Genomic DNA, 25,969 nt, shown 5'->3' with positions numbered 1-25,969 from the left:
AGATTGTGGAAGTGGAAATAAAGACAAAAAAAGCTGGTTGATTTTTAGCCAATTTATTGAGGACAAATTGTTGAGGTACATTGTGTGGCTGAACTTGAGGGGAGGGGGGATAGTGGGAGAGCAGTTGGGAATAACAACCACACCAAACAAAGATAAAACATTCTGATGGTTTAAACTCTGAATAAATGGGTACCTCAGGAAAACAAAAATATTCCAATGAACTGATCAAAACTCTTTCTGGCACGTGCATCACATACAGTATAGGCCGTTCTTAGTTTAGCACCAGATATATGAAATGGTTTTAAAGTAGGCTATAGGCACTTGTAACTGCTCAGGGACACCTGGTGGTGGATATTTGTCTTACCCAGAAAGGAGGGAAAGGAGGGAAGGTAGAGGGGGTGAAAACCCCCCCATAAAAGTAAAACCCGTCCGATGAATTAAGAGTGAAAGACGTGTGTGATGTGAAGTGAGTGTGTGTGATGAGGTAATGAGATGGGTTCTCGCTCTGTCCGTCCAAATTAACCTGAGGTACACAAACATTACACAGAAGCAGCAAGAATATGATAGATTACAAAGTTACAAATCAATAGAGGAATAAAACATGCTAATCAAAAGAGATTGGCAAACACGATTACTTCCAGTCACGCACCAAACTGTTACGTTCCCTCCGGTACATGTACGATGACACACACACACACACGCACATATACATACACACACAAACACACACACAAAATAAGCAAAAGACTTGTTACATACACAATATTTCATAATATAGCAGCACACGTGTGAATGACAATAAGGCATCTTTGTGTAAGACTAGAAAAGAAAAGCTTCGTAGCAGCAAGAGAATGACGTATATAATCTATCTTTACTTACTTTGGAATTGTTGCTTTTAAAAATCATGAACAAAACCTTTAAAAGCATAAACATCTTTCAGCTTAAAGCATTCTTTCAGAGGGGGAGCATTTGGCTTATTTTTTGTGGATTTTTTTTGTACAAACTGAGCATGCAGGAGTACGATTTAGAAACTACATTTCTGGTCTAACGAGAAATTCAATACATGTAAAACTCGCACACATGGCAGTTTTAAAACTTCAGAAAGCGGTGTAGACACAAACAAAACACGAACAAGAATATTTAGGATACAGACTGTAACTATTTTAAAGAACTAGCGGAAAAGGGTTGGAGTTGCTTTGAAAAAAAAAATTCAAGTTCAAGAGTTAAATAAATGCACTGAAGTCTAAACATGACTTGGCTTTTCTTGGTTTATAAACAATTACACTATAACACCGATTATTATCCTATGACTACTCACCTGTAGGGGTCGAGCTTTCAAGATAAACGTGTGTTACCCCCATGGGAATCCAGCCCAGGAAAAAAAATCCTAATAACTTAAAAGAAAAACTAATAAAACCAAAAAAGAAAAAAAGACCCCTAAAACCCTCTCTGAACTCTCCTCAACCACGATCCCCCCTACCGATCTTAAGGAGTGTTTTTAAAAGTGCATCGATATTGTTCCAAATCGCCCTCTCTGCAAAAAATAAGGATAAAAGAATAAAAATGGTATAACTGCTGAACACGAGAAACTGCAGTGCACCGAACCGACCCCCACCCAACCGGACATCACCAGGGATTATTATTATTCCTCCTCCTGCGTGTCACTCAAGTGTCGTGCAGCTGCATGAACATCATAAAGCTTAAAATAATCATCAATCCACACTTGTTGCATTTTAACCCACTTTCCTCATGCTCTCTTTTATTCTAAAAACCTACCAACACACCCTTCACTTACTCCAGTCCTCTCTCAAACTTGGTAAGACACTTGCCAGATCTCCTCTTTCATCATCTGCGCCCTCCACTATGTACAAGCTTCACCTATAAAAACACCACACAAACGACGGCATATCTTTGCTGAATGCAAATACACGAACATACGGTCCTGTCAGCACATCTAATGCACGCCTGAAACCATCTTCATGTCCTTCCCTATGTTGAGCAGGCCCAGCCCACTCCTAGCCAGCACGCTTCTGCATAAATAGTAAGCAGTACTACAGGTGCACAGTATGGTAGGCAGAGCAGCTAGCTGCAGTAGAGCTCCTCTGGTTGGATATCAGCTTGGTTTAAATGCCTTGTATTTATTATCAGCATTTGAATCACTACTATATGGATTTCCAGAAAAGGAAACATCCCATTAAAACTATTAATTGATAACTGCTAAGAGATATTTAAAGAGTAACATAACTAAATACTAAATATACAGTATTAAATTCACTTTGCTAGGTATTATCAAAAGGAATATGTATATTTCATAAAATTATGTTGTTTTTTTTTCAAGTATGAAAATATATTCAGGTTTCCTTTCTCGAAACCTAAGGCACTATCAAGTTTTCAAGAATTAATCCTTTCTTTTTTTCCTTTTTTTTAAAGTAGCTGTTTGATTACATGTGGCCCGTACAAAAAAGGTGAAAGTACACCCAAACCAGGTGTGAATGGGGCAACAAAAAAAAAAAAAAAAGAAAGAAAAAAAACAGGAAAAAAAAGGAAAAAGAAAAACTAGAAACTTCTAAAAGTTCATCGATTGTCACACCATCACTCAACAGGGGGTGGGGGTGTAGGTGGTGACTTGATGCAGATCTACTGGCAGCTCACAAGCCCTCACTCCTGTCAGTTCATTGGCTGGCAAACATGAGTGTTGTGCGAGTCCGGTGGCGTCGGGAGCTCATAAGTTGATGTCGCGCACGTCTGTCGGGGTGCTGGACTGGTCTTGCTGCTCCCTTGCCTTGCTGCCGGCCCGGACGCTGGTCTCCTGCCGGTACTGCTGCCCCTGCTGCAGGCTGGTGGTCAGCACACGCTCTATTTGTTCCTGGCAGGCCTTCAAACAATCCTGGAACAATTTTAAAAAGGGTCAGCAGCGGTTAAACACACCCTTCCATCAAACCTCTGCTAGCGTCTGGGTGCTTTAAAGACACATAATCCCCTCCATCCAAGATTCATTTTTGCAGGTTTGCAATGTTTAGCACTATATTGTGTGGCAACTGAAGTCAAGCCTTTGATTTAGGAAAAATCCTTTTTTGAGTTATCACTCAAAATCTGTTCAAGGATTTAAAATGTATCACTATTCATGCACATAAAGCAAAAAGAAATAAAAGTACAGAAATGTTACATTTAAGTTATTTTTATGGCTTCCACAGCAAAAGTTGACGGCATACACATGCCCTTTAACTGGCTCTCTCTGCTCTACTATAGCCGTGTTACTGTAAATACACCCCCCATTCCCCGGCAGTCTGCTCACTTAATCTGTGCACCTGTAGCAGACACTAGTGTGCAAAATGTTGGAATTTCAGCTGCATTTGACATGCGAGTTGTTTAACAGCTTTGGTCACATGCATGGCATACCAGCGGGGAATTATGTTCTGCTGCGGTAGGTGGTCCTGTCTGCATCATGACCAGAACAATGGGTGCCAGCACACTCCGATACCAGTGGCACGGAGCAGCGAGCTGCACAGCGGGCACCGGACATGTGCATGTCTGTGGTACAAGCTGAAGGACTCCCACACGAGCTCTGGGGAGTGTCAGGGAACTCTGGACTCCCTTCCTCCACCCTCCCTTGGGTTTACTTCACGGTCAATCCCATGTGGAGGTCTTAGAGGAAATGGCTTTGACCTGCTGCACCCTAACCCTCTGAGTTAGGGTGTAAAACAGAATATAGGACAGTGGGACCGGATGTTTTTGGACGGCTTTTCTTATTAAAAGGGATCCTCTCTTCGTCTCCCTCAGTCTCCGTCCCCCCTGCAGGTCTGTGCGAAAGATGTGGGAGGTCTGCCTCTCTGAGCCGGCTGCAGGACTCTTAAGGAATGAGCAGAACTTGCGGAGGGGCCAACATTCCTTTAAAATGCACGAATAATTGGAACCTGATGGGCTGCAGACGGAGTGCCTGTTGTGACGGCCGGCTGGGTCGCGGGGCCCACATCACCATGGCAGCGCAACCACAAGCTAAGAGTGCCGTTTCTAAGGCCGTTATGGATTTCTATCCTGAAATCTGTGTGACTGTTGTGCTGCAGCAAAAAACTACCTACCCAGTATAGATGCCCTCTGAGAGTACTTTTTCTCAGTAATCAATATTTAAAGAAAAGCTATACCAGTGACTATGACTAATATATCTATCTCTATATACAGTGGGGCAAAAAAGTATTTAGTCAGCCACCGATTGTGCAAGTTCCCCCACCTAAAATGATGACAGAGGTCAGTAATTTGCACCAGAGGTACACTTCAACTGTGAGAGACAGAATGTGAAAAAAAAAATCCATGAATCCACATGGTAGGATTTGTAAAGAATTTATTCGTAAATCAGGGTGGAAAATAAGTATTTGGTCAATAATAAAAATACAACTCAATACTTTGTAACATAACCTTTGTTGGCAATAACAGAGGTCAAACGTTTACTATAGGTCTTTACCAGGTTTGCACACACAGTAGCTGGTATTTTGGCCCATTCCTCCATGCAGATCTTCTCGAGAGCAGTGATGTTTTGGGGCTGTCGCCGAGCAACACGGACTTTCAACTCCCGCCACAGATTTTCTATGGGGTTGAGGTCTGGAGACTGGCTAGGCCACTCCAGGACTTTCAAATGCTTCTTACGGAGCCACTCCTTTGTTGCCCGGGCGGTGTGTTTTGGATCATTGTCATGTTGGAAGACCCAGCCTCGTTTCATCTTCAAAGTTCTCACTGATGGAAGGAGGTTTTGGCTCAAAATCGCACGATACATGGCCCCATTCATTCTGTCCTTAACACGGATCAGTCGTCCTGTCCCCTTGGCAGAAAAACAGCCCCATAGCATGATGTTTCCACCCCCATGCTTCACAGTAGGTATGGTGTTCTTGGGATGCAACTCAGTATTCTTCTTCCTCCAAACACGACGAGTTGAGTTTATACCAAAAAGTTCTACTTTGGTTTCATCTGACCACATGACATTCTCCCAATCCTCTGCTGTATCATCCATGTGCTCTCTGGCAAACTTCAGACGGGCCTGGACATGCACTGGCTTCAGCAGCGGAACACGTCTGGCACTGCGGGATTTGATTCCCTGCCGTTGTAGTGTGTTACTGATGGTGACCTTTGTTACTTTGGTCCCAGCTCTCTGCAGGTCATTCACCAGGTCCCCCCGTGTGGTTCTGGGATCTTTGCTCACCGTTCTCATGATCATTTTGACCCCACGGGATGAGATCTTGCGTGGAGCCCCAGATCGAGGGAGATTATCAGTGGTCTTGTATGTCTTCCATTTTCTGATGATTGCTCCCACAGTTGATTTTTTCACACCAAGCTGCTTGCCTATTGTAGATTCACTCTTCCCAGTCTGGTGCAGGTCTACAATACTTTTCCTGGTGTCCTTCGAAAGCTCTTTGGTCTTGGCCATGGCGGAGTTTGGAGTCTGACTGTTTGCAGCTGTGGACAGGTGTCTCTCACAGTTGAAGTGTACCTCTGGTGCAAATTACTGACCTCTGTCATCATTTTAAGTGGGGGAACTTGCACAATCGGTGGCTGACTAAATACTTTTTTGCCCCACTGTACATCTTGCCCACAGATACACACAGTTGTATGTCTTTACAGTTTACAACATCTCCTAGTGCACACTGATGAACTGTAAAAATGGCATTATGATGGCACATCTACCCTGGTAGTGCACGCCATCATTTATAAGGTCATGTAAGTTTGCCCGTCTTATTTGAAGCCGTCTGGACGTTCAAGGAAAAAAGTGCAAACTAATCCAAAACTTGGTAATCTTACGATCCAAGCACTCAGTACAGGCATGATGCATGAAATTCTCCGACTTAGATTAAGCGTGGCTGTCAGCGAACAGTTGAGTCCCTTGGCAGTGTTTTTTTTTCTCTCCCCAGGGGCCTTTCATGTTGCACAAAATAAATTTTATTAGTGCTACAGATCCCATTTAACAGTAATCATGTGGCAAAAATGGAGCTGTGTTTGCCAAGGCGTGAAACCATCATCTATCCTACCATAATGTACAGTTATTAGACAGATGTCAGTCTAACTGATTGAAAAAAATATTAATTTGTAGCATTTTGCTCTTTATTTACTTGCTTTTAGACTTCTTTATTTTTTCAAATTTTATTCATGTGTAAAACCAATGATGGGCTAATAAAACACACTAGTTAGCTTAGCTTAGACTACTCCTTTTAAAAATTAAAAAACAAATCCCAGTGCTTAGGCCGAGCAGACCACTGGGCTTCTGATACTTTAATTAGCAGATTTTACAAACTACCGTATTTTTCGGACCATAAGCCACACTGTCGATGAACAGGTCGGTTTTCATACATAACGCACACCGGATTATAAGCAGAATTAAGCAAAACAAAACAGTCAGATAAATCAAACTTTACTCATCTCATTCTTCTTGCTTCCTCCACTTCCGTACCATTAATTAATTAATGTTGAATTCTCTCGCAGCTGCTCTACTCCCGTGTTGTTGCAGTATATTAATGACTAATCTCGTACTGTGGATGGATTATCTCAAAAGTTAGTGTTCATCCTCCAGCTTCACTGTGTTTATGTCATGCTAACATAGCTGTGATGCTAGCGATCACGTAGCACATCATTATATAGCAGCTAGTCCAACTTCAGTAACCCTACAAACGCCACTGCTGTTAAATTTTCTGTCTTCATTTCTGTTGGAAGTGATAGCAGAGCTGTACGTTTTAATTTTTTCAGAAATCTCCCAGTCAGAACATGCTATGTCATGCTTAGGTGGAAAATAGGGAGCTAACTTCCTGCTAATTTCTAACTCCATTAAATTTCATCAATTCTGTTTTCATTGATGCCTAAATGTCAAACTTAATTGTGAAACCTGGTAAAGCAGCAACTCTGATGATTTTATTAAAGATGAAAGAATTTAGACAGTTTTTAACTGTCAGTGATGCCGCAGTGTTAGTTTGACTTTGGGACCTGAAACAGACGGAGTTTTGGACCCAAAACTGTGGGAGCATTACGGCTACCTGACTACGGTAGCTGTAATGCTCCCACAATCCATTAAGTGGTGTGGCTTCGTAGCTTACTAAAGTCGCACTAAAACATTTGAGAGATTTTTGAGTACCGTGTACCACACAAAATCGATTCGAGGTCAGTAAGCACAACCAGATTCATACAATAGTTGTATCGGATTATAAGGCGCACTGTCAATTTTTGTGAAAATTAAAGGATTTTAAGTGCGCCTTATAGTGTGGAAAAAAACGTAGTTGGCGAGTGATTGAGGTTGCTAGAAGATTTCTGCAGTCAACTGCAGTTTGCTCAACCTGTCTACAAACACTTGTACTAGCCGAGGAAGTGAAAGTACGTTCGCCTTCAGAGAAAAAGTTGTGCTGGTTTAGAGGCATTCCTTGCTTCTGTCTAAGGCTTAAACACCCAAAAATTTATTTATTTATTTTTTTCTTTTAAAGTGGAACTTTTACTTTGAAGGTAAACGTTCCGCGTTCGCAGTTTCACTTTTCAGTTTCACTCCTGCTCAGAGAGTAGCTGGCAAGTATTTGTAGACAGGTCTTCCATGCAAAGATCCAGCAGCTGTTAGGAAGTTTTCACTAAAACTCAGAGTGCGCACATTTTTGGCGACTGGTCTCTGGGCCTTCTTTACTTGACCCTACACTGTCACATATCCAGAACACCAAGTTAGCATCACGTGGTTAGTGGTCAGGTGTCTGTAAAACCTCAAAACAATAAAAACTAGTTGCAGATGCATGTCACACACTTTGAGATTTGTGCAGTATTGTCTGATATTTTAAAGCTCAGCAAGTTACACTAAACACTGAAGTTAGTCTGTTGCAAGTAACTCTGTGTCTGCATCATCCTTCACTGGAAAAGATGCTTCTTGCCTTCAGTGCATACGTATTCCTCCACCAGGAGGGGCACACAGCTAAAGTAGGAGTCCTGCAAAGAAATTGCATGTGTCGTACCACAAGAATGTGGGCTCTGAGTTTTAAGAAGACATTCCCTCTGCTCTTTATAGCAGCAGTCTGTCTCCCCAGCCAGCAGCCAAATGCTTGCTCTCCCTCTCTCCATGAAAAGTAAATAGCTTCAGCCTGCCACCACTGAAGTCATCACTGTTGTTTACTAAAGAGCCTTTTATGCTGCTGTCGTGAGATGTTGCAATGATCGCTATTAACAGCGTATTGTTTCGAAGCGCTGAAAGTATTGAGTAATTCCTGCTGTCGAGTATAAATTTCCCCGCTGTGGTACTCACCACCTCCGTGTTGGTGATCTTGGCCAGCAGGTCTGTCAGGTTGTCTCGACTCAGCCTCTGGTCAGTGTGGTCCAACTGCAGGCCACAGATAGCGGCTCCCATGCTGCCAGAGGCTATCATAGAAGGAGGGTTCATAGCAAGGCGGTCATCTGGTGAGGGAAAGAGAGAGCATTAAGCCACAGTGACACATGGAAATTACATCCTCATGTGACACATAGAGCAACATTACTTAAATCCGCCCAGAGGAAGTGTCACAGATGCAAAAGAGGTGAAACGTCTGAATCATCTCCATCATACATGCTTTACAGCTGAATCTGATTTTCCCACAGTCTGGATTTCAGCAGACGAAGCTCCACAGTGGAACCTGTGTGGCGTCCTTCACAGGAACTTCAGCTGTGATTAGAAAAACAGAGTAGGAATCCTCCTACTCGCTGAGCAATGAGTTCCAGGCACGACTCCCTTCGGTCTGCATCCAAGTCTCAGAGACTTAAGTGACAACAGGCCTGGGAGGAGGCAGAAAAGGAGGCGGACATGGAGAGAACAACAAGGAAAACCAGCAAGGGCTGATTGTGAGAAGTCCTTTCCACCGCTTGGTTATTCGATTAAGTAACGGCAAGGAGCTTCAGCAATCCCACCTCATTGTCTTTTATACGTAGGGCAGTAACTTCCCAAAACAAATAATCCCTCCTTCACACCCTCTTTGTCCTGTGATTGGCTGGGATTTCTCTTATCTTTGATTTTAGAGCAGCAGTCCCCAACCCCCAGACCGGTCCGTGAGTTCTTTGGTATCGGGCCATGAGAGTTGAGGCTTGGGTGTGAAATTTATGGTTTTCAGGTTTTATCATTAACTCTGTCTTTTCCCATGTTGTAGTTGTGTCTTATTTTGAAAGAAATATTTACGCATTACCATAGCGACCAGAGAGGATTAAGGTGCAGAGGGGAGGATGTTACTCTCAATGTTGTTGGCGCATTTCAGGAGGACGCTGCTAATAAAGTTACACAATCACACAGTGAATTTGTGTTTATTATTATATTTGCAAAACACTCTAGTTTTTGTCTTGGTCGTATCATTTTATTTTGTTGTATTTATCTGGTCTGTGGCACAAAAAAGGTTGGGGACTGCTGCTTTAGAGCTCCTTTTTTTTTTACCATTTTTAAACAAAGTGTTTAAGGGACTTTTCTTTGGTACAACCAAGTAAAACACAAATGTGCCAAGATATTACTCTACATAACCGACAGCTTTTTGTCTTCTTGCGTCGTTGACTGAAACATCCTGATTTCTGGCAAAGATGGGCAATGTCATGCTAAAAAGAAACTTACTGGACTGGCGTTTGGCACCAATTTTGAACAAAATATGTGGTGCTCTTTTAAAAAGTGAAATCATGATCTAGTTATTCAAAAGGAAAAAAAAAATCCATGAAGTTTGTCAAGTTAAGTTGGATGTAGGAACTACCTTCTCTCCAAGGTCTACCATTCACTGCCTAAAAGCAGTCGTTGATAAGCAAGTCACCGGTAGATGGCGACACAACAGGCTGGTAAGAAAATAATTCCTACCTGAAACTGCTCACAAGACTTTCAATTGCTGATTTATTTTAAGGTGGCCATTTTTTTCCGGGGGGGGGAGGGAGCCCCTTTCTTTAAGGCCCATAGAGAAAAGCCAATGTAAACCAGTCCCAGTGGCCTGATAGCTTTTAGCCAGCTGTGCTACACCCATCTTCTCCTCCAGGGGCCAGCTGTCCATAGGAGGAGCTCCTCCAATATAATAATAACATCTCAACTCCATATAAAACTCCAAACATTTACATTACTGCACAACCACAGCAGGCCTCTTTTTTTTTTCCACTGCGGGTGCTTTGTGCTTGGATATAAGCAGCTGCTTATGAATAGCAGAAGTGACCACTGAAACACACCCATATATACTTATTTACTAGAGTAAGTTATCGGAATCAGAGGCTCCTTCAGCGAGTTTCATGCCCTGATTTTATTTATTTATATATATATATATATATATATATATATATATATATATATATAAAAAAATAAATAAAAATCAGGGCATGAAACTCGCTGAAGGAGCCTCTGATTCCGATAACTTACTCCAGTAAATAAGTGCTTAATAGCCAGATATGACCGCACTGACATTTATGAGGAATTCAATCCACCAAAGTGACCTCCCTTTGTTTTATTTCCTTCATTGAATTAGCTAGAAAAGAGGAAAGGAGGTAGCAGAAGAAAAGCAGCCTTGTGAGACAGGTTTCCTGTATATTATGTGCATTAGGTGATCCTGCAGTAGTATTTCTGTCCAGGATATGAAAATATTAGAGGGATTCCAAGTTTAGGCAAAGGAATGCCTTGAAAATTCACCTAAGGAGAGGCCTGAGGGGGACATGTAAGCTTTTTCCAGAGTTTATTTTGGACACAAGGTGGCGATGGGAGGAGGAAGGAAGATCACTGGATCGCTGCCCTGACTTTTTAAACCTGGAAGTCTCTCTGTCAACAAACAATGAAAGGGGAGTACCGCAGAAAAATTCAGCTGCACCTGAGTCACTCAGCACAGAGTGTGTGATAGGATTGCTATCATTACCCGTGTATGTGGCTAATCTAAACACAGCACTGATAGGAGTTTTCCCAGGCACTTAGAAGAGAAATGTGCATGACCACTTTGAGTAGCTTTTAGCAGCTGTGAAGACAAAAAAAAAACTCACTACAGGCTGTGGAAAGAGTAGAAAGTGGATAAGGCAGCCAGCAGAGAAGAAAGAGGTCACAGATGACTCACGATGGGGGAATGTTTGCGTGTGTGGGAATATTCTGGTGGATGTCTGAGTAAACATTTTTTTAAAAAGCACGAAACTGAGCAGATGAAGGATTAAAAAAATAATAACAAATTTAAAAAAAAAACAAAAAAAAACAAACAAATAAAACAACAGGTACCCGCATTACCTGTGGCACAGAGGGCGATGAACGTCTGTGTGTGCTTGCGAACCATCACCACCTTTTCTGTGGGGAGGGGCAGCCTTCGTATGATGTGCTCTACAAAATCATTGGGGATGACGGAGGCCATGTTCCACTTCAACTTCCCCAGCACAACCAGTTCCCAGTCCTAAAGCACAAGGATGAGGGTTAAAAATAAATAAATAAATAAAAAAAGAGTGTGTGTCAGGGGGTTAAATGGCATGCTGCCACGTCTGTATCGCCCGTGAAAACGATCTTAGTCTGCCTCCATTCCCAGAGGAAATAGCTCTGTAAGAAGAGCAACATTTCTTCATTTTATCTATCCTCACTGTATCTTATTATCTGCATGCCTTTCTCATTCCTTGCATCTTTTGTGTTCATATCGCCGGCATGTGACAAGCCTTGCCCTGCTTAGAGGCCCTGCCAATGAGACAGCTAGCCCCTTCCTTCCTGTCATAAGCCTCAAACACAGCTCTACAATGAGCTAGCGCTGCACAGGCAGCCGCACAGAGATCACTCTTTATACAGCAAGGCTTTGCAAGAGCAAGAAGACTGCACACACTGCATTATCTAATTTCCTGTTAATCTTAACTCATTGCATTCAAAACCAACCAATTTACTATATTTTTTAAATATTATTTAGCAGAGACATCAAATGAAGACTTCAACATCTAAAATTTACTCAGACAAACAATTAGTTATGATCAAGTTTTCAACACAATCAATAACACTTTCTCTAACCTCCCACACGAGAGAAATTTAGAGACTGAAATGTGGTTGCTGTAGCCATTTCTACCTGCCACTGTTTCTTTTTAAGAAAAACAGAAGTCCTAAAAGAGCAAAGCATCGCACTGCTGCCTTAAAATAAATTGAATTCACTTTAGTTCTTCTGAGCTGTGATTGTGTGCGTGTTCCTCCAGAAGCCATTCATTGAAAAAACGCTTACATGTGTTGCTTTTTTATTTGTTTAGGGTCCAAACTGCACCTGAGCTTTTATTTAAAGTTGCACAGGTGTGCCATTTAAAATAACTGTCAATTTGGAGAAAATAATCCAAGGGTGTGGCGAACTGTCCCTGTAAATGGAGTTATTGATATAGGCACTCTAAAGGGGAAGTACTGTTGTAACGCTTTTATGAATAGCTAAACACTAGCATCAATACACTTTCATTCAGTAACAGATTCATGTCTAAACTTTGCTCCAAGCACTTCTGAAAGAATTGTACCTGCAGACGATAAGTGGGAACATGTCGAAGGGAAGGCAGGTGAGACAGAAGTGCAGCATAGTGCAGTTTTACTGAGGCACGATTAAAAAGACGAGGCAGGTGGTGACACCTATCAAATCTGAATCACTTGTTTTGCTCCCCTATAGAATCAAAATGAGCTACATAAAGGTCATTTTTTAGTTCATAACATGCTTATCTTTGGCTTTAAAAGAATTTAAAACATTTTTTCCAAAAAAGCAGTGCAGTGCCACTACATCTGGCACTGGTGGTAACATCTAAAAATCTACCATTTCCCACCCCCTTAATCTAGAAATAACTCAACATTTCAACAGAATAAGATGCCAAAAAGTGACGGCACCATGTAAAACCCACTAACTAAAAGAAATTCACAGATGATTCACGGTCGCGATCATCGCGCTTTGATTTTACATTTGTGAAAACGACTCAACCTCCGTTGAATAACACTGTGTACCGTTCCGTTCTTAAATCTATCAAAATGTGTGCTGCACTGGCACCCCGGCACGTGCCAGTAGAGAGTAAGCCTCCAGTGGCACCACTGTGAAATCTAACTCCCAAAAAAAGCAAGCCAGGGGGTCTGATAATGCACATATTGGTCTGTAGGAACTTACTTTGAAGTGTTAAATCGAGCAAACAAAGTCTGAGACAAGAGAAGTTGTGTTTACATAAAGAGGTGGTCTGAAAATCATAACTAGAACAGACAAAGACTAACACTTTGGCAGTAAATGTCACAGGTGAGGCTAACACTGGATTTTCACTGGTGTCTAGGCGACTGGATAAAGAAAACTGATATGCACTTCCTAAGAAGGTGGTGTGACTTATATCAGATAAGCCTGATATGAGGCAAGCTGGGCTGAACTTAACTTAAGGTGATACCAATAAATTTCTGTGGGAACATGAGGTCCATTCTGTTAACCATGAGAAAACCTTTGCGATAACGGCGTCATTGTTTGGTTTTCTTCATTTATGGGTAGAAAAATATGAGAAAGGTTAACTGGAGTGTGTTAGAAATCACTGCAATCAACAGCAAGAAATTAAAAGGGATTAAAACTACTCATATTTCTCATGAGAGAAGTTTTCTTTAATGCCCTTTTAACGCTGAATGAACACAGCTGATTCTAATTTCTCACTTCCTCTGTGTCACACAAAAAGTAACCGTAGTACACACCGAAACCCCAACGCTCAGCGGGGACAGTCCCCCCCACCACGAAACGCTTTTCTGTCATCTAAAATGTCACCCGTCAATCCCATTTACGTGGGTTTCCTGTACATAACCAGTTTCTCTTCACCCTATTTTAAAAAAAAAGGTAAATGGCCTGTATTTATATAGCGCTTTACTAGTCCCTAAGGACCCCAAAGCGCTTTACATATCCAGTCATCCACCCATTCACACACACATTCACACACTGGTGATGGCAAGCTACATTGTAGCCACAGCCACCCTGGGGCGCACTAACAGAGGCGAGGCTGCCGGACACTGGCGCCACCGGGTCCTCTGACCACCACCAGTAGGCAACGGGTGAAGTGTCTTGCCCAAGGACACAACGACCGAGACTGTCCAAGCCGGGGCTCGAACCGGCAACCTTCCGATTACAAGGTGAACGCCCAACTCTTGAGCCACGATTTTAGCCTCAATGTAGATAGATGATTGTGAGATGAATAGGGGATAGGTTTGCCACTGGTATGATCACTTCCGGGACATCTGTCCTGATGAAAAATACCACCCGCTACCATTGTTAAACTTCTCTCTTACAGGCAAACTGCCACCAGCAGGGGTAGCACATTTACTGTAAGAGTGAGGAGCTACAATAATTTTCCAGAGGCTCCTGCTGCCTGCTCTCTGCATCCTGTGAGGATATCCAGGAATATGGAGCCTTACAACAATATGGAGCATCAAATCGGATGGATGTCATTTCCCTAAACAGCTGCAGCCGAGCAGGAGGACCCATAGGCTACGTCCACACTAATGCATTTTCACTCGAAAACGGATCGTTTTCTCTCCGTTCTGGCCTCCCGTCCACACTGAGATGTTTTCACTCATGGAAAACGCAGCGTTTTGAAAGCGCTCACGAAAACGCATACATTTGAAAACGGTGCTTTCGCGTTGCAGTGCAGACAGCAAAAACAAAGACTTTCTAAAATGATGACGCATGTTAGTCATATGATTCAGTCATGTGGCCAATTAAACTAAGTTAGCGGAGGGCATTATACAGCAGTTGTTTTGTTTGCTCTCAATTTTGACAGCCCTATTAAAGATTAATCAGTCTGTACATGCTCCAGATAGCTTTTCTTCAAATTCTTTATTTCTCACGCGCTTTTGCAACTTTTACTTTTGTGTTACTCGTAGCAACAACTCCACCTCATTGTTAGTCCATTTAAAAAACTCGGTGCTTTCCCTCAACATTTTGACGTTTCAACACGTTTCAAAGAGCCAGAAAGTAAATAAGCGGCAGACAGAAATGAGGCAGGTCAAATCTTCTTGCGCAGTACTGGAACCCAAGCGTTTTCGGCCGTTTCAATGCGGACGCACAACTCTGTGAAAACGACTGAAAACGCTAGTGTGAACGCGGAGCGGTTTCAAACGAAAACGCCGTTTTCAAATCTATCCAGGCTAGTGTGGATGTAGCCATAGAGAGCCTGGGCAGCAGTTTGGCAGATCTTACTGCAACATGTAAATTACTCTGGCACTGAAGTGGTTAAATTAAATCTGCAACTCTTTTAGTTGTTTAAGACAATTTCTTTTTTAATGGAAACTTCCAACAAGACATTTTTTAGGGCAGAAGCTAACGTTTGTTTGCTTGTAGAAATCATAGACCAGCGGTCCCAAACTCATTTTACATCGTGGCCTGCTTTAATCTGTGAAATTCCCCCTTCTGTCAGCGTAAAGAAGTTTAATATTTAAATATAAGAAAAATAAGTCAGCACAACTCTTTGGCCTTTAATCCTAAGAAATAAATGTGTAAAATTAGGAACATTTAGTAAAGAAAATAACTTTTCTGGCATTTAAGTGTTTATTACTTCGTTACTTTGGTGTAGTATGAATGACTATGGAAAGAAAGCTGTAAAACTTATGAAAATACATGCCGTCCTTCATTTGCTCCAAAGCCTTCTAATGGGCCGGATTGAGAGCCTCTGCTGGCCAATTCTGGTCCCCGGGCCTTATGTTTGACACCCCTGTTCTAAGCCAAATGTTTCCAGTCACAAAAAGCCACCTAGGGGAGCCTGAAATTAACATAAACTGGATTAAAAAATTAGCTCTATGATATTAATAAAAAATTCAGCATCGTGATCATCTGCAAGTGAGAAACAAACTGTTTTGCTGATGATGACGATGTGATAGTATCAAAAGCTCAAGAGGAGGCTAAATAAATGGAGATAAGTGTTGGGTGGGTTATTTATCCTTAATTTCTTTTTAAAGATCTTTCTTACACAACAAATGATTAACAGAGAAATTTATCTTAAAGGGACTTTTAAACTGCCAACATGGTGCCAAAAGTTGCCTTTAAAAGCATCCCTGGGTTAACGGTTGTGTAGTAAATCGTATGATAGTAAGAAAATAATACTTGAGCTTGGAGGTTTGGTTTTTAATAGCATGAAATACTCAATATGTACTAGAAATGCAGGCTTCCTCATGATATCCATATCCTAAACTGCATAACTGCCACTAGATGGCATCCTGCGTCTCTTCAGGCCACATGGATCCAAAGAAAGGATGTGGCTGTATTGTGCTCCACTTACAAGGAAAATAGGAAACTTCCTGTGAAACCAATTCAGCCATTAGCATCATAAAGTCATCGAAAAAACGTGACACGACATCTTCATGCTCCCATGAGTGAGTGAGTGAATGTTTGGATGGATGAATGGATGGGACTGTTGCTCTTACCAGCAGTTCCCGTGGTGAGAATGAATTATCTGTGTACATGCAAAGTTTCTCTGCTGATATGGGCCTGCAGTCCTTTAGCTTGGAGGCCAGAAACATGCACACAGCTCCCAGAAGCTGCAAGTAACTCTTTCTTGTGGGCATCACTGTTAAAAATCTGTCCAAATAATTAATAGCTAAAGGAAAGACGTCTTCATTGCTCTTCTCCTCTTCACACACCTGGAAAAGTTTAAACAGGAGACACATATATTAGGTAAAACTATGCCAAAACACCCAAAACAAAACAAAAACCCAACTACAATAACAAAACAGAAAAAGAAAAAAAGAGGAATATGTTTGTATATAAAACAGGTTTTGGTGGCTATTAATTCTGCTATAAATAGTACTGTTTTCGGGTTAAAGGTTAAATGACTGGTTTTCACGTCTTTTTTTTCCTGCATGAAAGGCTGCAAAGTCAGAGCAGGGCAGAAACAAATTAGTTCAACAGCAACTCGTTCTGCAAAACCCCCACATCGCCATTCAGTCTCTCTTCCTTGTTGGGGCTTGCCTCACTCATCAAAAAATAAAAATAAAATAAAATAAACCACCCAAAAGCCTTATAAAGTGTGCAAAATATCCACATGTTTTCTTCAAATACTTTCCGACAGTTTGTGTGATAGAACTTTACCAAAATCAACTTATTTTCTTGAGCTGAAAAAATGAAAGTGGCTTAGCATTCATGCTGCCTGCCTTGCCCCGAGCCTGAGTCACTTTTAAAAAATTAATAATAATTACTCTGAGGGGAAATTTTCGAGTTTTCGATTATGTAAATTAAGAATAAGTCCCCCCCTGTCGCCTGAACTTACTAATTATCAGAAAGCACAAACTTTGAAGCTGTTAACCAATGTAAATATGCAGCTAGGCTGTTTTCTTTGAAGCCGAATTTTCTTCGTGGTGGAATTTCCGACTCTCCCACGCCTTTGGTGAGTCATTCTTATTCAATTGTCAAACAGGTTAACATCCATGACAACTTTCCACGAGCTAAAACGAGCCAGAAATAACTTGTAAGTGTGCAAAAACAAAACAAGACAAATCAAAAAACTGAAAATTAGCTAAAGCGGTTAGGTTAGCCCCGCGAGTGCATAAAATGCCCACAAACCTCATGCATCCAGCCTGCAACCATTCGTCTCATATAAGGCTGAATATCCTTCTGGACCCGCTGAAAATACGAACACTGAGGTAAAAATCTGTCCTCGATTGTTAATAAACTCTGCAACACTCTGTCATCACAGAGGATGTTTAGGTCAGGCTGGGCTCTCACGGCTAGGTCCGACTCCAGGCAGTAAAGCTCCATGTCTCGGCCCCCGTCTTCGCCCCGTTTTTTTGTTTGCTGTTGCCTTTGTTTTAGTTACTGAATAATATGAAGGAAAAGTAAATAAATATTGTTACGGTGTTTTCGACAGCGGACAGGAGGAGGAGAAGTGCCCAGGACGAAGCATGAGGCTGAGACTGCTGGGTTTGCTCCAGTCCTGCTGCCTCACGGTTCGCTTCCTCTCGCTGCAGTCGATGGTCCGCAGCTGCACGCACTACATCCGGTACGAACTTTCAAAATAAATGTCTGGGAAGAAAGCAGAAAACAAACCGGAAACCTTATTAATAAAAACAAACAAGCAAAAACATAAAATAAATTAAATAAATAAATATAATATTACTTTAAATTTTAAGGATTATCATTGTCATTACAGCAATACTATGTTTTTTGCTCTCAGTCCAAGAGTGAGCTTGTGAGATGGCTAGAGTCGTATCAAAGTTAATGGAGAGAGGACCATGTGTGTAATTGTGTGTATCCAGACAGCTGTACTGGGAGGCTATGCCCAAAGAGAGAGGCAGCAAATGAAAAAGGAAAGGCTAATGCATGAATTATGCTTTAGTGGAGAAATCTATGTCATCATGGAAAATTCCTTTTAACACCACGTTGTAGCTGTCCACTTAATCTCACATGACCCTCCCAAGTAATGTAACTAAACATTGGGTAAATTCAGAATGCAACAGCTTGAATGGCATCATAAAGTTAAAGGCAAGTTCTGGTTACAACCCAAGTTATGACACAGTTTTAAAGTAAAAGTCTAAATCATGTACATCAGGCTGAAAGGATGTGCAGCAGATTAGAGTGATTAAGGACAGAGATGGAAATGTATTAAAGGGAAAGAGTCTATGCTGAGAAGATGGTAGGAATACTATGAGGAGCTCATGAATGAATGAAATCAGAGAGAGAGAGAGAGAGAGACAGAGAGAGAGAGAATAGAGTGCAGAATCCAAATATCAAAAACAAACAATCCAAATATCCATAGTATTGATACCAATGGTGGTACTGGTATTGGATCGATTTTTGTTTATATTCTCTCATTTCAGCGCTGCTATGAAAAGGATGAAGAGTGGAGAAGTGGTTGGACCTAGTGATATACCTGTGCAGGTATGGAGAAGTCCAGGAGAGAGGACAGTGGACTTTTTAACCAGATTATTTAACACAATGATGGAGACTAAAAGGATGCCTAAGGAATGGAGAACAGGTGTACTGGTACCAATTTTCAACAAACGTAATCTTCAGACCTGTAGTAACTACAGAGCAATAAGGCTGATGAGCCACACCATAAAGCTGTTGGAAAGAGAGGTGCAGACTTGACTGGTACTTGTGTAGCACTTACATGTTGATGGATGCATTGTCGACAACTTCTGTTTCAGCATCTTCCTCAAGGAAACTTTGAAATATGTATGCACACGTGTATATACATATGTTATTTCTATTTATTTTGTTTAGTTAATTGTTATGGATGGGTTGTTTTACATTTATAGGTTTATTATTACTAGTGGAACTTTAATTGTAGCCAAGGTTAATTGTTGAATAGTAATGATGACGAAATGGGATTTCCGATAGCTTATATTGTGTTAAATAAAACAAACAAAAACAACTTTTTAAGAATTTTAAAAATTGCAAATGTCTGGACCCTTTGTTGGACCATCGATAGTCTTTGGGAGTCCATTTTAACACAGTTTACTACGCATACGTTTCATCAGCTTTATATTAAAGAAAAATAATAGAAATAAAGGTTTAAACACCTCAAAAATAATTCATAGATGGTGTGCCATAGAAAACCCAATAATTTTGCTTAATTTATAGTTGACAAAAGTGTGTCACATGAAGTTCATTATGCTGTTTATGGTAAAACTATAGAATCCAAACAACTGGGGACATTTTTTATATAGTTAAAGTACATTTTAGCTCAAAGTTTTTTCAGTTAATAAAGAACAAAATATAATTGCATAATTATGAAAAACAGATGGTGACCAAGCACATAAAAGCATTAACATTAAATGGATATGAATGTCTGCTGACAGAAATGCAATGCAGATGTTAAAAGAAATGAAAAACAATGCACAACAACAATAACAATAATCATTCACAGATTTCAGTAAATTGCTGGTGGCTATGAGTCCTATATGCTCCTCCTGTAATTATTTGTGCAAAAACTGCAGAAAGAGTAATCTAAATTTCACATAGATGTTGTTACAGGGCCTGTCAGCTGTGAATGCAATCTGGTTTAAGTTTACTAGGTGTTTAAAAAAGCAAAATAATTTACAGTTGAGGGAAAAAACTTGATATCAAGTCAGTTGAAGGCAGTATTAAAGTGGATATCAACTAGACGGCTGCTGTATATAAAAAAGGAAAGGATGCCACATTTCTAAAGTACAAATCATGGACCGTTTACATTATTAAATGCAGTTTATAGTATAAATCAGTACTTAGCACTGTCTGCTGTTAGGCCTGAAATTCTCCAACCCAGCTGTCCCAACATATTTGAGGATCGTGCAATAAGCCACTGGACTGACTGCAAATACAACAGAACCTCTTTATTAATTTTCTCAAGCTAGCAGAACAGTGAGCAAACAGAGGGAAAAGTCAGACAAGTATATACATCAATGCATAGAATAATGCAGATAAACACAATTTAGAGTAATCTGCTGCTTATTTTATCACTATCATGTTTGATTTCTTATCATTTCCTTACTGCTTTGCTCCTCATTAAACATTTTTCTTTTTTATCATTACTTTTTTGGTCATTTTTAACACAAGAAGAAGGAAGATGATCTGACAAGACAGAAAAAAAACCCTCCAAAATGTCGTATACGTCACAAAACTGCTAAGTAGTAACTGCTATGGTTGAAAGTTTCAACATAGTGTACTTTTCTCAACTACTGAAGAAAATGTCATCATCATACTCTCATAACACATACATATCCGGTTGTTCAGTGATGACGCGACGAATCCTACTTCCGGGTCTAAAGTAGTCTGCGTTTAATATGGCTTTTGTGTTGTTAACATGTTTAATGTTATGTATTTTCTTCTATTTGATCTCAAAAAGCTCCTAAAACAGTCAGTGATCACTGTTGACCTCCTCGGCTTTTATTACCGCTAATCATTTATTTAAGCTCAGTTTTTAAAACCTTAGGATGTAACTACAGCCCAGCCCATGCAGCAGGTATATGAATGACTAACCTCGTATTGTGGATGGATTATCTCAGTTGTTCTCCTAGCTGAAGTTTGGTCCTTTTACAGCATTCTGCCATGCGATTACATTTGTTTCTGACCACCGAGAACACTCACGTTAACTTTTATCGAGTGGAAAAAAAGTTAGCTTGTTTATATTATGCTAACATAGCTGTGTCGCTAGCGGTCACGTAGCACATCATTATATACCAGCTAGCCCAACTTCAGTAACCCTACAAACGTCACTGCTGTTTAGTTTTCTGTCTTCATTTATGCTGGAAGTGATAGCAGAGCTGTACGTTTTAATTTGTTTCCAAAACCCTGCAGTCAGGACATGCTATATTGTATTTAGATAGAAGCTAGCGAGCTAACTCCCTGCTAACTTCTAACTCCGTTTAATGTCATAAATTCCGTTTTCATGGATGCCTGGATGTTAAACTCAATTGTTACACCTGGTAGAGCAGAACGCTGATAATTTTATTAAAGATGAAAGACTTTAGACAGTTTTTCAACTCTCAGTAATGCCATAGTGATCGTTTGATATATGGACCTGCAGCGGAGTTTAGACCCAGACACAGCTAGTGACGTCAGACTGAACAACCGGATAGGGCCTTGAGGGAGGGTGGGCACGTTAACGGCGTCCAGTGGACGGTCTGTGTATTCAACCCCACCTCTGCTGCCGGTGCCCACCTCTCAATTTTAAATCCATGTAGACATTGAGGGTTCTCGGGAGGGGCTGTGCTAACATCTGCTGCTCTCTGGCAGCAGCACCATGCTCTCCCGTGTTTTAAATACACCTTAGAACAACACGCAGCAACACTACACATGAGCGAGAGGAAGGAGGTTTGGGGTCTTCACACACCCCTGTTCTCTGCCGGCCATCAGGGCGGGGGGGGGGCTGGGAGGAGGTGTTGGCTGTCCGATTGGGATCTGGGATGCGGGGCCTCCCTGCTGCTGCGGAGCCTGGGGCGGTCTGCTTGCCTCCACCCCGGGGGAAAGGGTAACATCTCCTGGGTCTAGGTGTCGTTTCCCCCTCCAGGGGTGAGGGTACCTGGACCTGGGGTATAGAGTTTGTTTGGGGAGTGTGATTGTGTGTACAGTGCCCATGTATGTCTATCCCTATGTTGGGTGAGTGCTGAGTATTTGTATATGTGTGCATGAGGGTGGGAATGCATGTTTGTGTCTGTGTGTGCCTGTTTGTCTGTGTTTATATGTCAGGTCGGGTCTTACACTCCACCTCTCTGGGAACTCCCAGGCCCTCCAAGGCCTATCTCCCCTCACCACACTCCCTGCCGGTAACTGATGCCCTCAGGGGTCGGTGCGTTGGTAGTTCTTGGTGTCCGGGGCTGGGCGCTCAGGTATGTACCAGCTCACTCCCGGTGACTACTTGGCGGGGCCTGGTGCCTGTTGCTCGGTCAGGCCTCTTCCGGGGCAAAGGGGGCCCTCGGGCCTCTGGGCCTGCGGCTCGGTTCACTCTGGCACAGCTGGCTGCCGGCAGAGCCGTGGCTACTGGGTGACCCCTCATCTGGGGCTCTCCTCAGCTCTTCCCAGGAGGGTGGCACGGATGCCCCTCCGGTTGTCCTCCTTGGGCTCTCGCACTCTGGGGCCTCTGGATGTCTGGAGGCTGGATCTCCTCCATGCCTGCTTCATGCCCTGGGGACAGGGCTATGGCTCTCTACATCCTCTAGCAGACCATTACATGGGGAAACCTTTTGAATACAAGCGCGCTGATCCACACAGGTGTGCACACGGGTGTTCACTGTTCATAGACATAAACTACACCTTTATTGGCTGCTATTTCCAAGAACATTATACGCTGTCGGTCCTGCTTGCTACACAACAACATTCAATATTTACTATTTACTGCTGTTTACACTTAGCTAGATTAACGTGATGGTGTTGTGTTTAGTATGTTGCTCTGTTTGTTTTTTTTTGCTTGTTTTCTCTTCTTTTTCTCTCAACAGGTGATCCAGGAGATTTTTTTTCTCTCTTTCTCTTTTTAAGTGCCCATTCTCACTGTCCCTCTTCCCTTCTGTTTTTCTTTTCTTTCATTTTTCTTTCTCCCTTTCCTATCCCTCAGTCATGTCTGTCCCGTCTGTAACAACTGAAAATAAAATAAAATAAACAATAACAACAAAGGTTGATCAAATGGACCAATACGGCAAGGCCGTGATGATCCATTTGGCAAAGTATATCCATTGGGTATCCTTGTTGGTCTTCAGACAACAATTCTGACGGCTAAAGAACCAAATAGGACAGGCAAAAAAAAAAAAAAAGGAAATGTCATCATCAGAGGATATACAAGAGACTCTGTGGGGAAGACCATTTGCCCTCATATCATTTTGACCATGTTTCGACAGGTATAAGGCAGCACTCCGATGAGGTTATGCACAGGCATCATGGATGCTTCATTGTTTTTATTTATGCTACTTTCTAGTCAGCTTCCAGTCTGTTTGGGGAACAAATGTGCTCCTGATGATCTTTCAGTGTAGTAGCCTCACGTACACCCTTCAATACATACTTTTGCAATGTTAAAAAAAATTGTTAAAATTGTGCTCTTCTTTATTTTCTGTCATGTATATTTAAAGTTAAAGTGATGGATGCTTATATTAAAAATAGTCAAGCTCTAAAATTGATGTCAGGGTATGTGCAAATAATACTTGTGATCTAAAGGTGCAGTTTTAGGAAGTTTTTTTCTCCTCTTGGCTCTGTCTGATGTCAGTCAAAGCTGATAAACCTGATGTGATTACCCTGCTCTGACTAACAGAGGCTCCTCCCACTGGCCTTTGGTTTGGTTTCTGAGGGGCCAATCAGAAGAAAGTTGGCTTAAAGGGAGATTGCAAAAATTGCTGAATTAGATGGTGGGTGAACAGAGGGGGGGTGTACCAAGGCTCAGCAAGACAAAAAAGGGCACTCAGAGAGCCCAACTTCCCCCAAAGGATACCTCTCCCCATGGCCTTTCACGTGCAATATTGTTGCACGTGCAGCAGGGAAGCCTCGGAGACTCCAGGATGAAGTGTGCACATTTTAAAGGAAAAGATTTTTAACCTGGCCTGGTTTTGCTTTTAAAATAATCTGAGGATGTTGGAGGGAGGACTCATTTTAATTGGCATTTGTGTGGACCTGCTGGGAGGGGAAACAAACACTTGATTGGAGACTCTCTGTGCCCATGAAAAGGAAACTGGACAAGTTTTAGGGAAGTTTCAGCTTGAGAGTGGAAGCAGGATTTGATGCGGAGACCCAAGCTCGAACGACGCCAGGCCTGAAAAGGTGGGTGGGAAGCCTTTCTGGGGAAGATGCAGGGTTGATATGTTTTTGGCTGCTTGTTCTTCCAAGTGACCACCTTTCCCCTGTTTGTAACCAGGCTAACTACCCTGACCGTGGTGGCCTTGGGCCTTGGATTCCTGGCCAGAGTTGTCTTCAGCCAGTAGTTTGACTCTGAGAAAAAATGAAATCTTGTGTAAACCATTGCAGTGTGTCTGTGGTGGTTCCTTACTGGTCAATATTAGAGCTACTACTTTCTTGTACGGAGGCCATTTTGGGCCGTACGTAACAGTTTCTTTACCAAATTTTTAAAGGTCAAATTTGACCTTGACTGCTAACAATGAAGGTTAAGGCCTAATACTTAGCCAACCTAGATACTCATGTCCCCCAAGACCTGGTATGTTTTTGTGAAGTTTGAAGATGATCCATAGGAAATCGTGAATTGTAGAGTTATTACTGATTTTCACATTTGGAATGACGTTGAGCTTGTCCTTGACCAGCAACAAAATTAAATCAGTTTGAGCTTATATTGGTATCTACCATCGCACAAAATTTGAACAAGATATCTGCTAACCGCTAACAAATAGACATACAGACAAAAAACAAACCAATTATATCATGCCTCCATTTGAGGGGAGAATAAGGATCATTTCATACTGAACGTCATGCAAAGGTGCTCTAAAACAGACAAAATGGAGCTGGAAATTAGCATACAAAGACTCAATAAAATATGTCTCTTTGGATTTCCAAGATGCTGAATCCAATGCTGTTAAAAACCGATGGATGCCGAGCATGCTGGTTAGCTCACTGGGAGGAGCAGGCGATCTGAGGCCATTTGCTCCATGTCTTCCTTTAGTCTTTCTCCCCCTATCCTATCACAATGAAGGCTAAAATGTCCCAGAAATATATCTAAAAACATTTGACAAAACCAGTACACATTTTTATATGCAAACATCGCTAAAGGTTAGCACAAAGAGCAATTCCAGGTATGTTTACACCTTTAAAAATATGACTAACATAGGCTCTATATCAGATAAACATTAGATTTGAGCATGCTCTTTTTAGTGGTGCATGTGTGGTCACATTCATGATGTGAATATTTGGTAGCCAGTGGTGCCTCCAGTCAGGTTATAGCCCTTCAAAGTGAGTTGTGTGTGCAAAGGATGTGGCATGTTGATGGCTTTCCAGAACAAAGTTTTCCTCAAAGGAAGTCCTTTGGCGCAGTGGCATGCCTAAACATGAAAGTATGAGGATGGACATGCAAATCTGCAGAGAGTCCTTGTGGCATCTTCAGGATATCTAAAAGTGTTTGTTATTTTGTCCTTCTAAAACAGGATCTAATCTGTTAAACCATAGGATTATATATAGAAGAGGAAGTCATGAGATTGTCGACTTCCTTTCACTTTTTAATACTTGAAGGCCACAAATCGGGTCTGTGTTTTCTCTGCGCAGTTCCGAATGATGACTCATTATTAAAAACATGAAATTGTCTTATTTGTGTGTTCATAACATGTGTAAAAATCATGTCCAGTGAACTTCTTTGTTCTTTACTTGTTGTTTTATTATGACTATTGTTTTGGATTTGTCCTATCCTCTTGGCAAGGTCTATAGAAATTTTTAATCTCTCCTGGATAAATAAAAGATATATTCATGTATGTAAATCTACTGCTTCGGATCATGCGTGAGTGTAATTTGCAGAAAGTGTTTCTGAGAGTAGCTGAACTGATCCGCTTCTCACAAACTTCTCCCTTTCACTGCCGCCACCAATAGCTGAATGAGATATGGAGTTTCATTGAGAAAAAAAAATGGAGCACTGTGGCGCTATTATGAGAGCAGACTGTGAAGTGAGAATGGGAACT

General features: G+C 41.5%; 1 protein-coding gene across 1 annotated transcript; it reads right to left on the bottom strand.

Moving 5' to 3' along the window:
- Positions 1-37: 37 nt before the first annotated feature.
- LOC113009062 (G1/S-specific cyclin-D2-like) lies at positions 38-17,899 on the bottom strand. Its single transcript, XM_026147127.1, has 5 exons — positions 17,460-17,899; positions 16,325-16,540; positions 11,189-11,348; positions 8,249-8,397; positions 38-2,887 (listed from the first exon to the last, which is right to left on the bottom strand). The coding sequence occupies exons 1-5, from the start codon at positions 17,652-17,654 to the stop codon at positions 2,723-2,725; spliced, it is 885 nt and encodes a 294-aa protein (XP_026002912.1). The 5' UTR covers positions 17,655-17,899; the 3' UTR covers positions 38-2,722.
- Between the last annotated feature and the right edge of the window lie 8,070 nt (positions 17,900-25,969).

The sequence above is a fragment of the Astatotilapia calliptera genome, chromosome 17 (genome assembly GCF_900246225.1).
Source record: "Astatotilapia calliptera chromosome 17, fAstCal1.2, whole genome shotgun sequence".
In the NCBI taxonomy this organism is placed as follows: domain Eukaryota; kingdom Metazoa; phylum Chordata; class Actinopteri; order Cichliformes; family Cichlidae; genus Astatotilapia; species Astatotilapia calliptera.
Note: the sequence above shows the minus strand (reverse complement) of the source record. Positions and strands in the feature narration are given on the sequence as shown.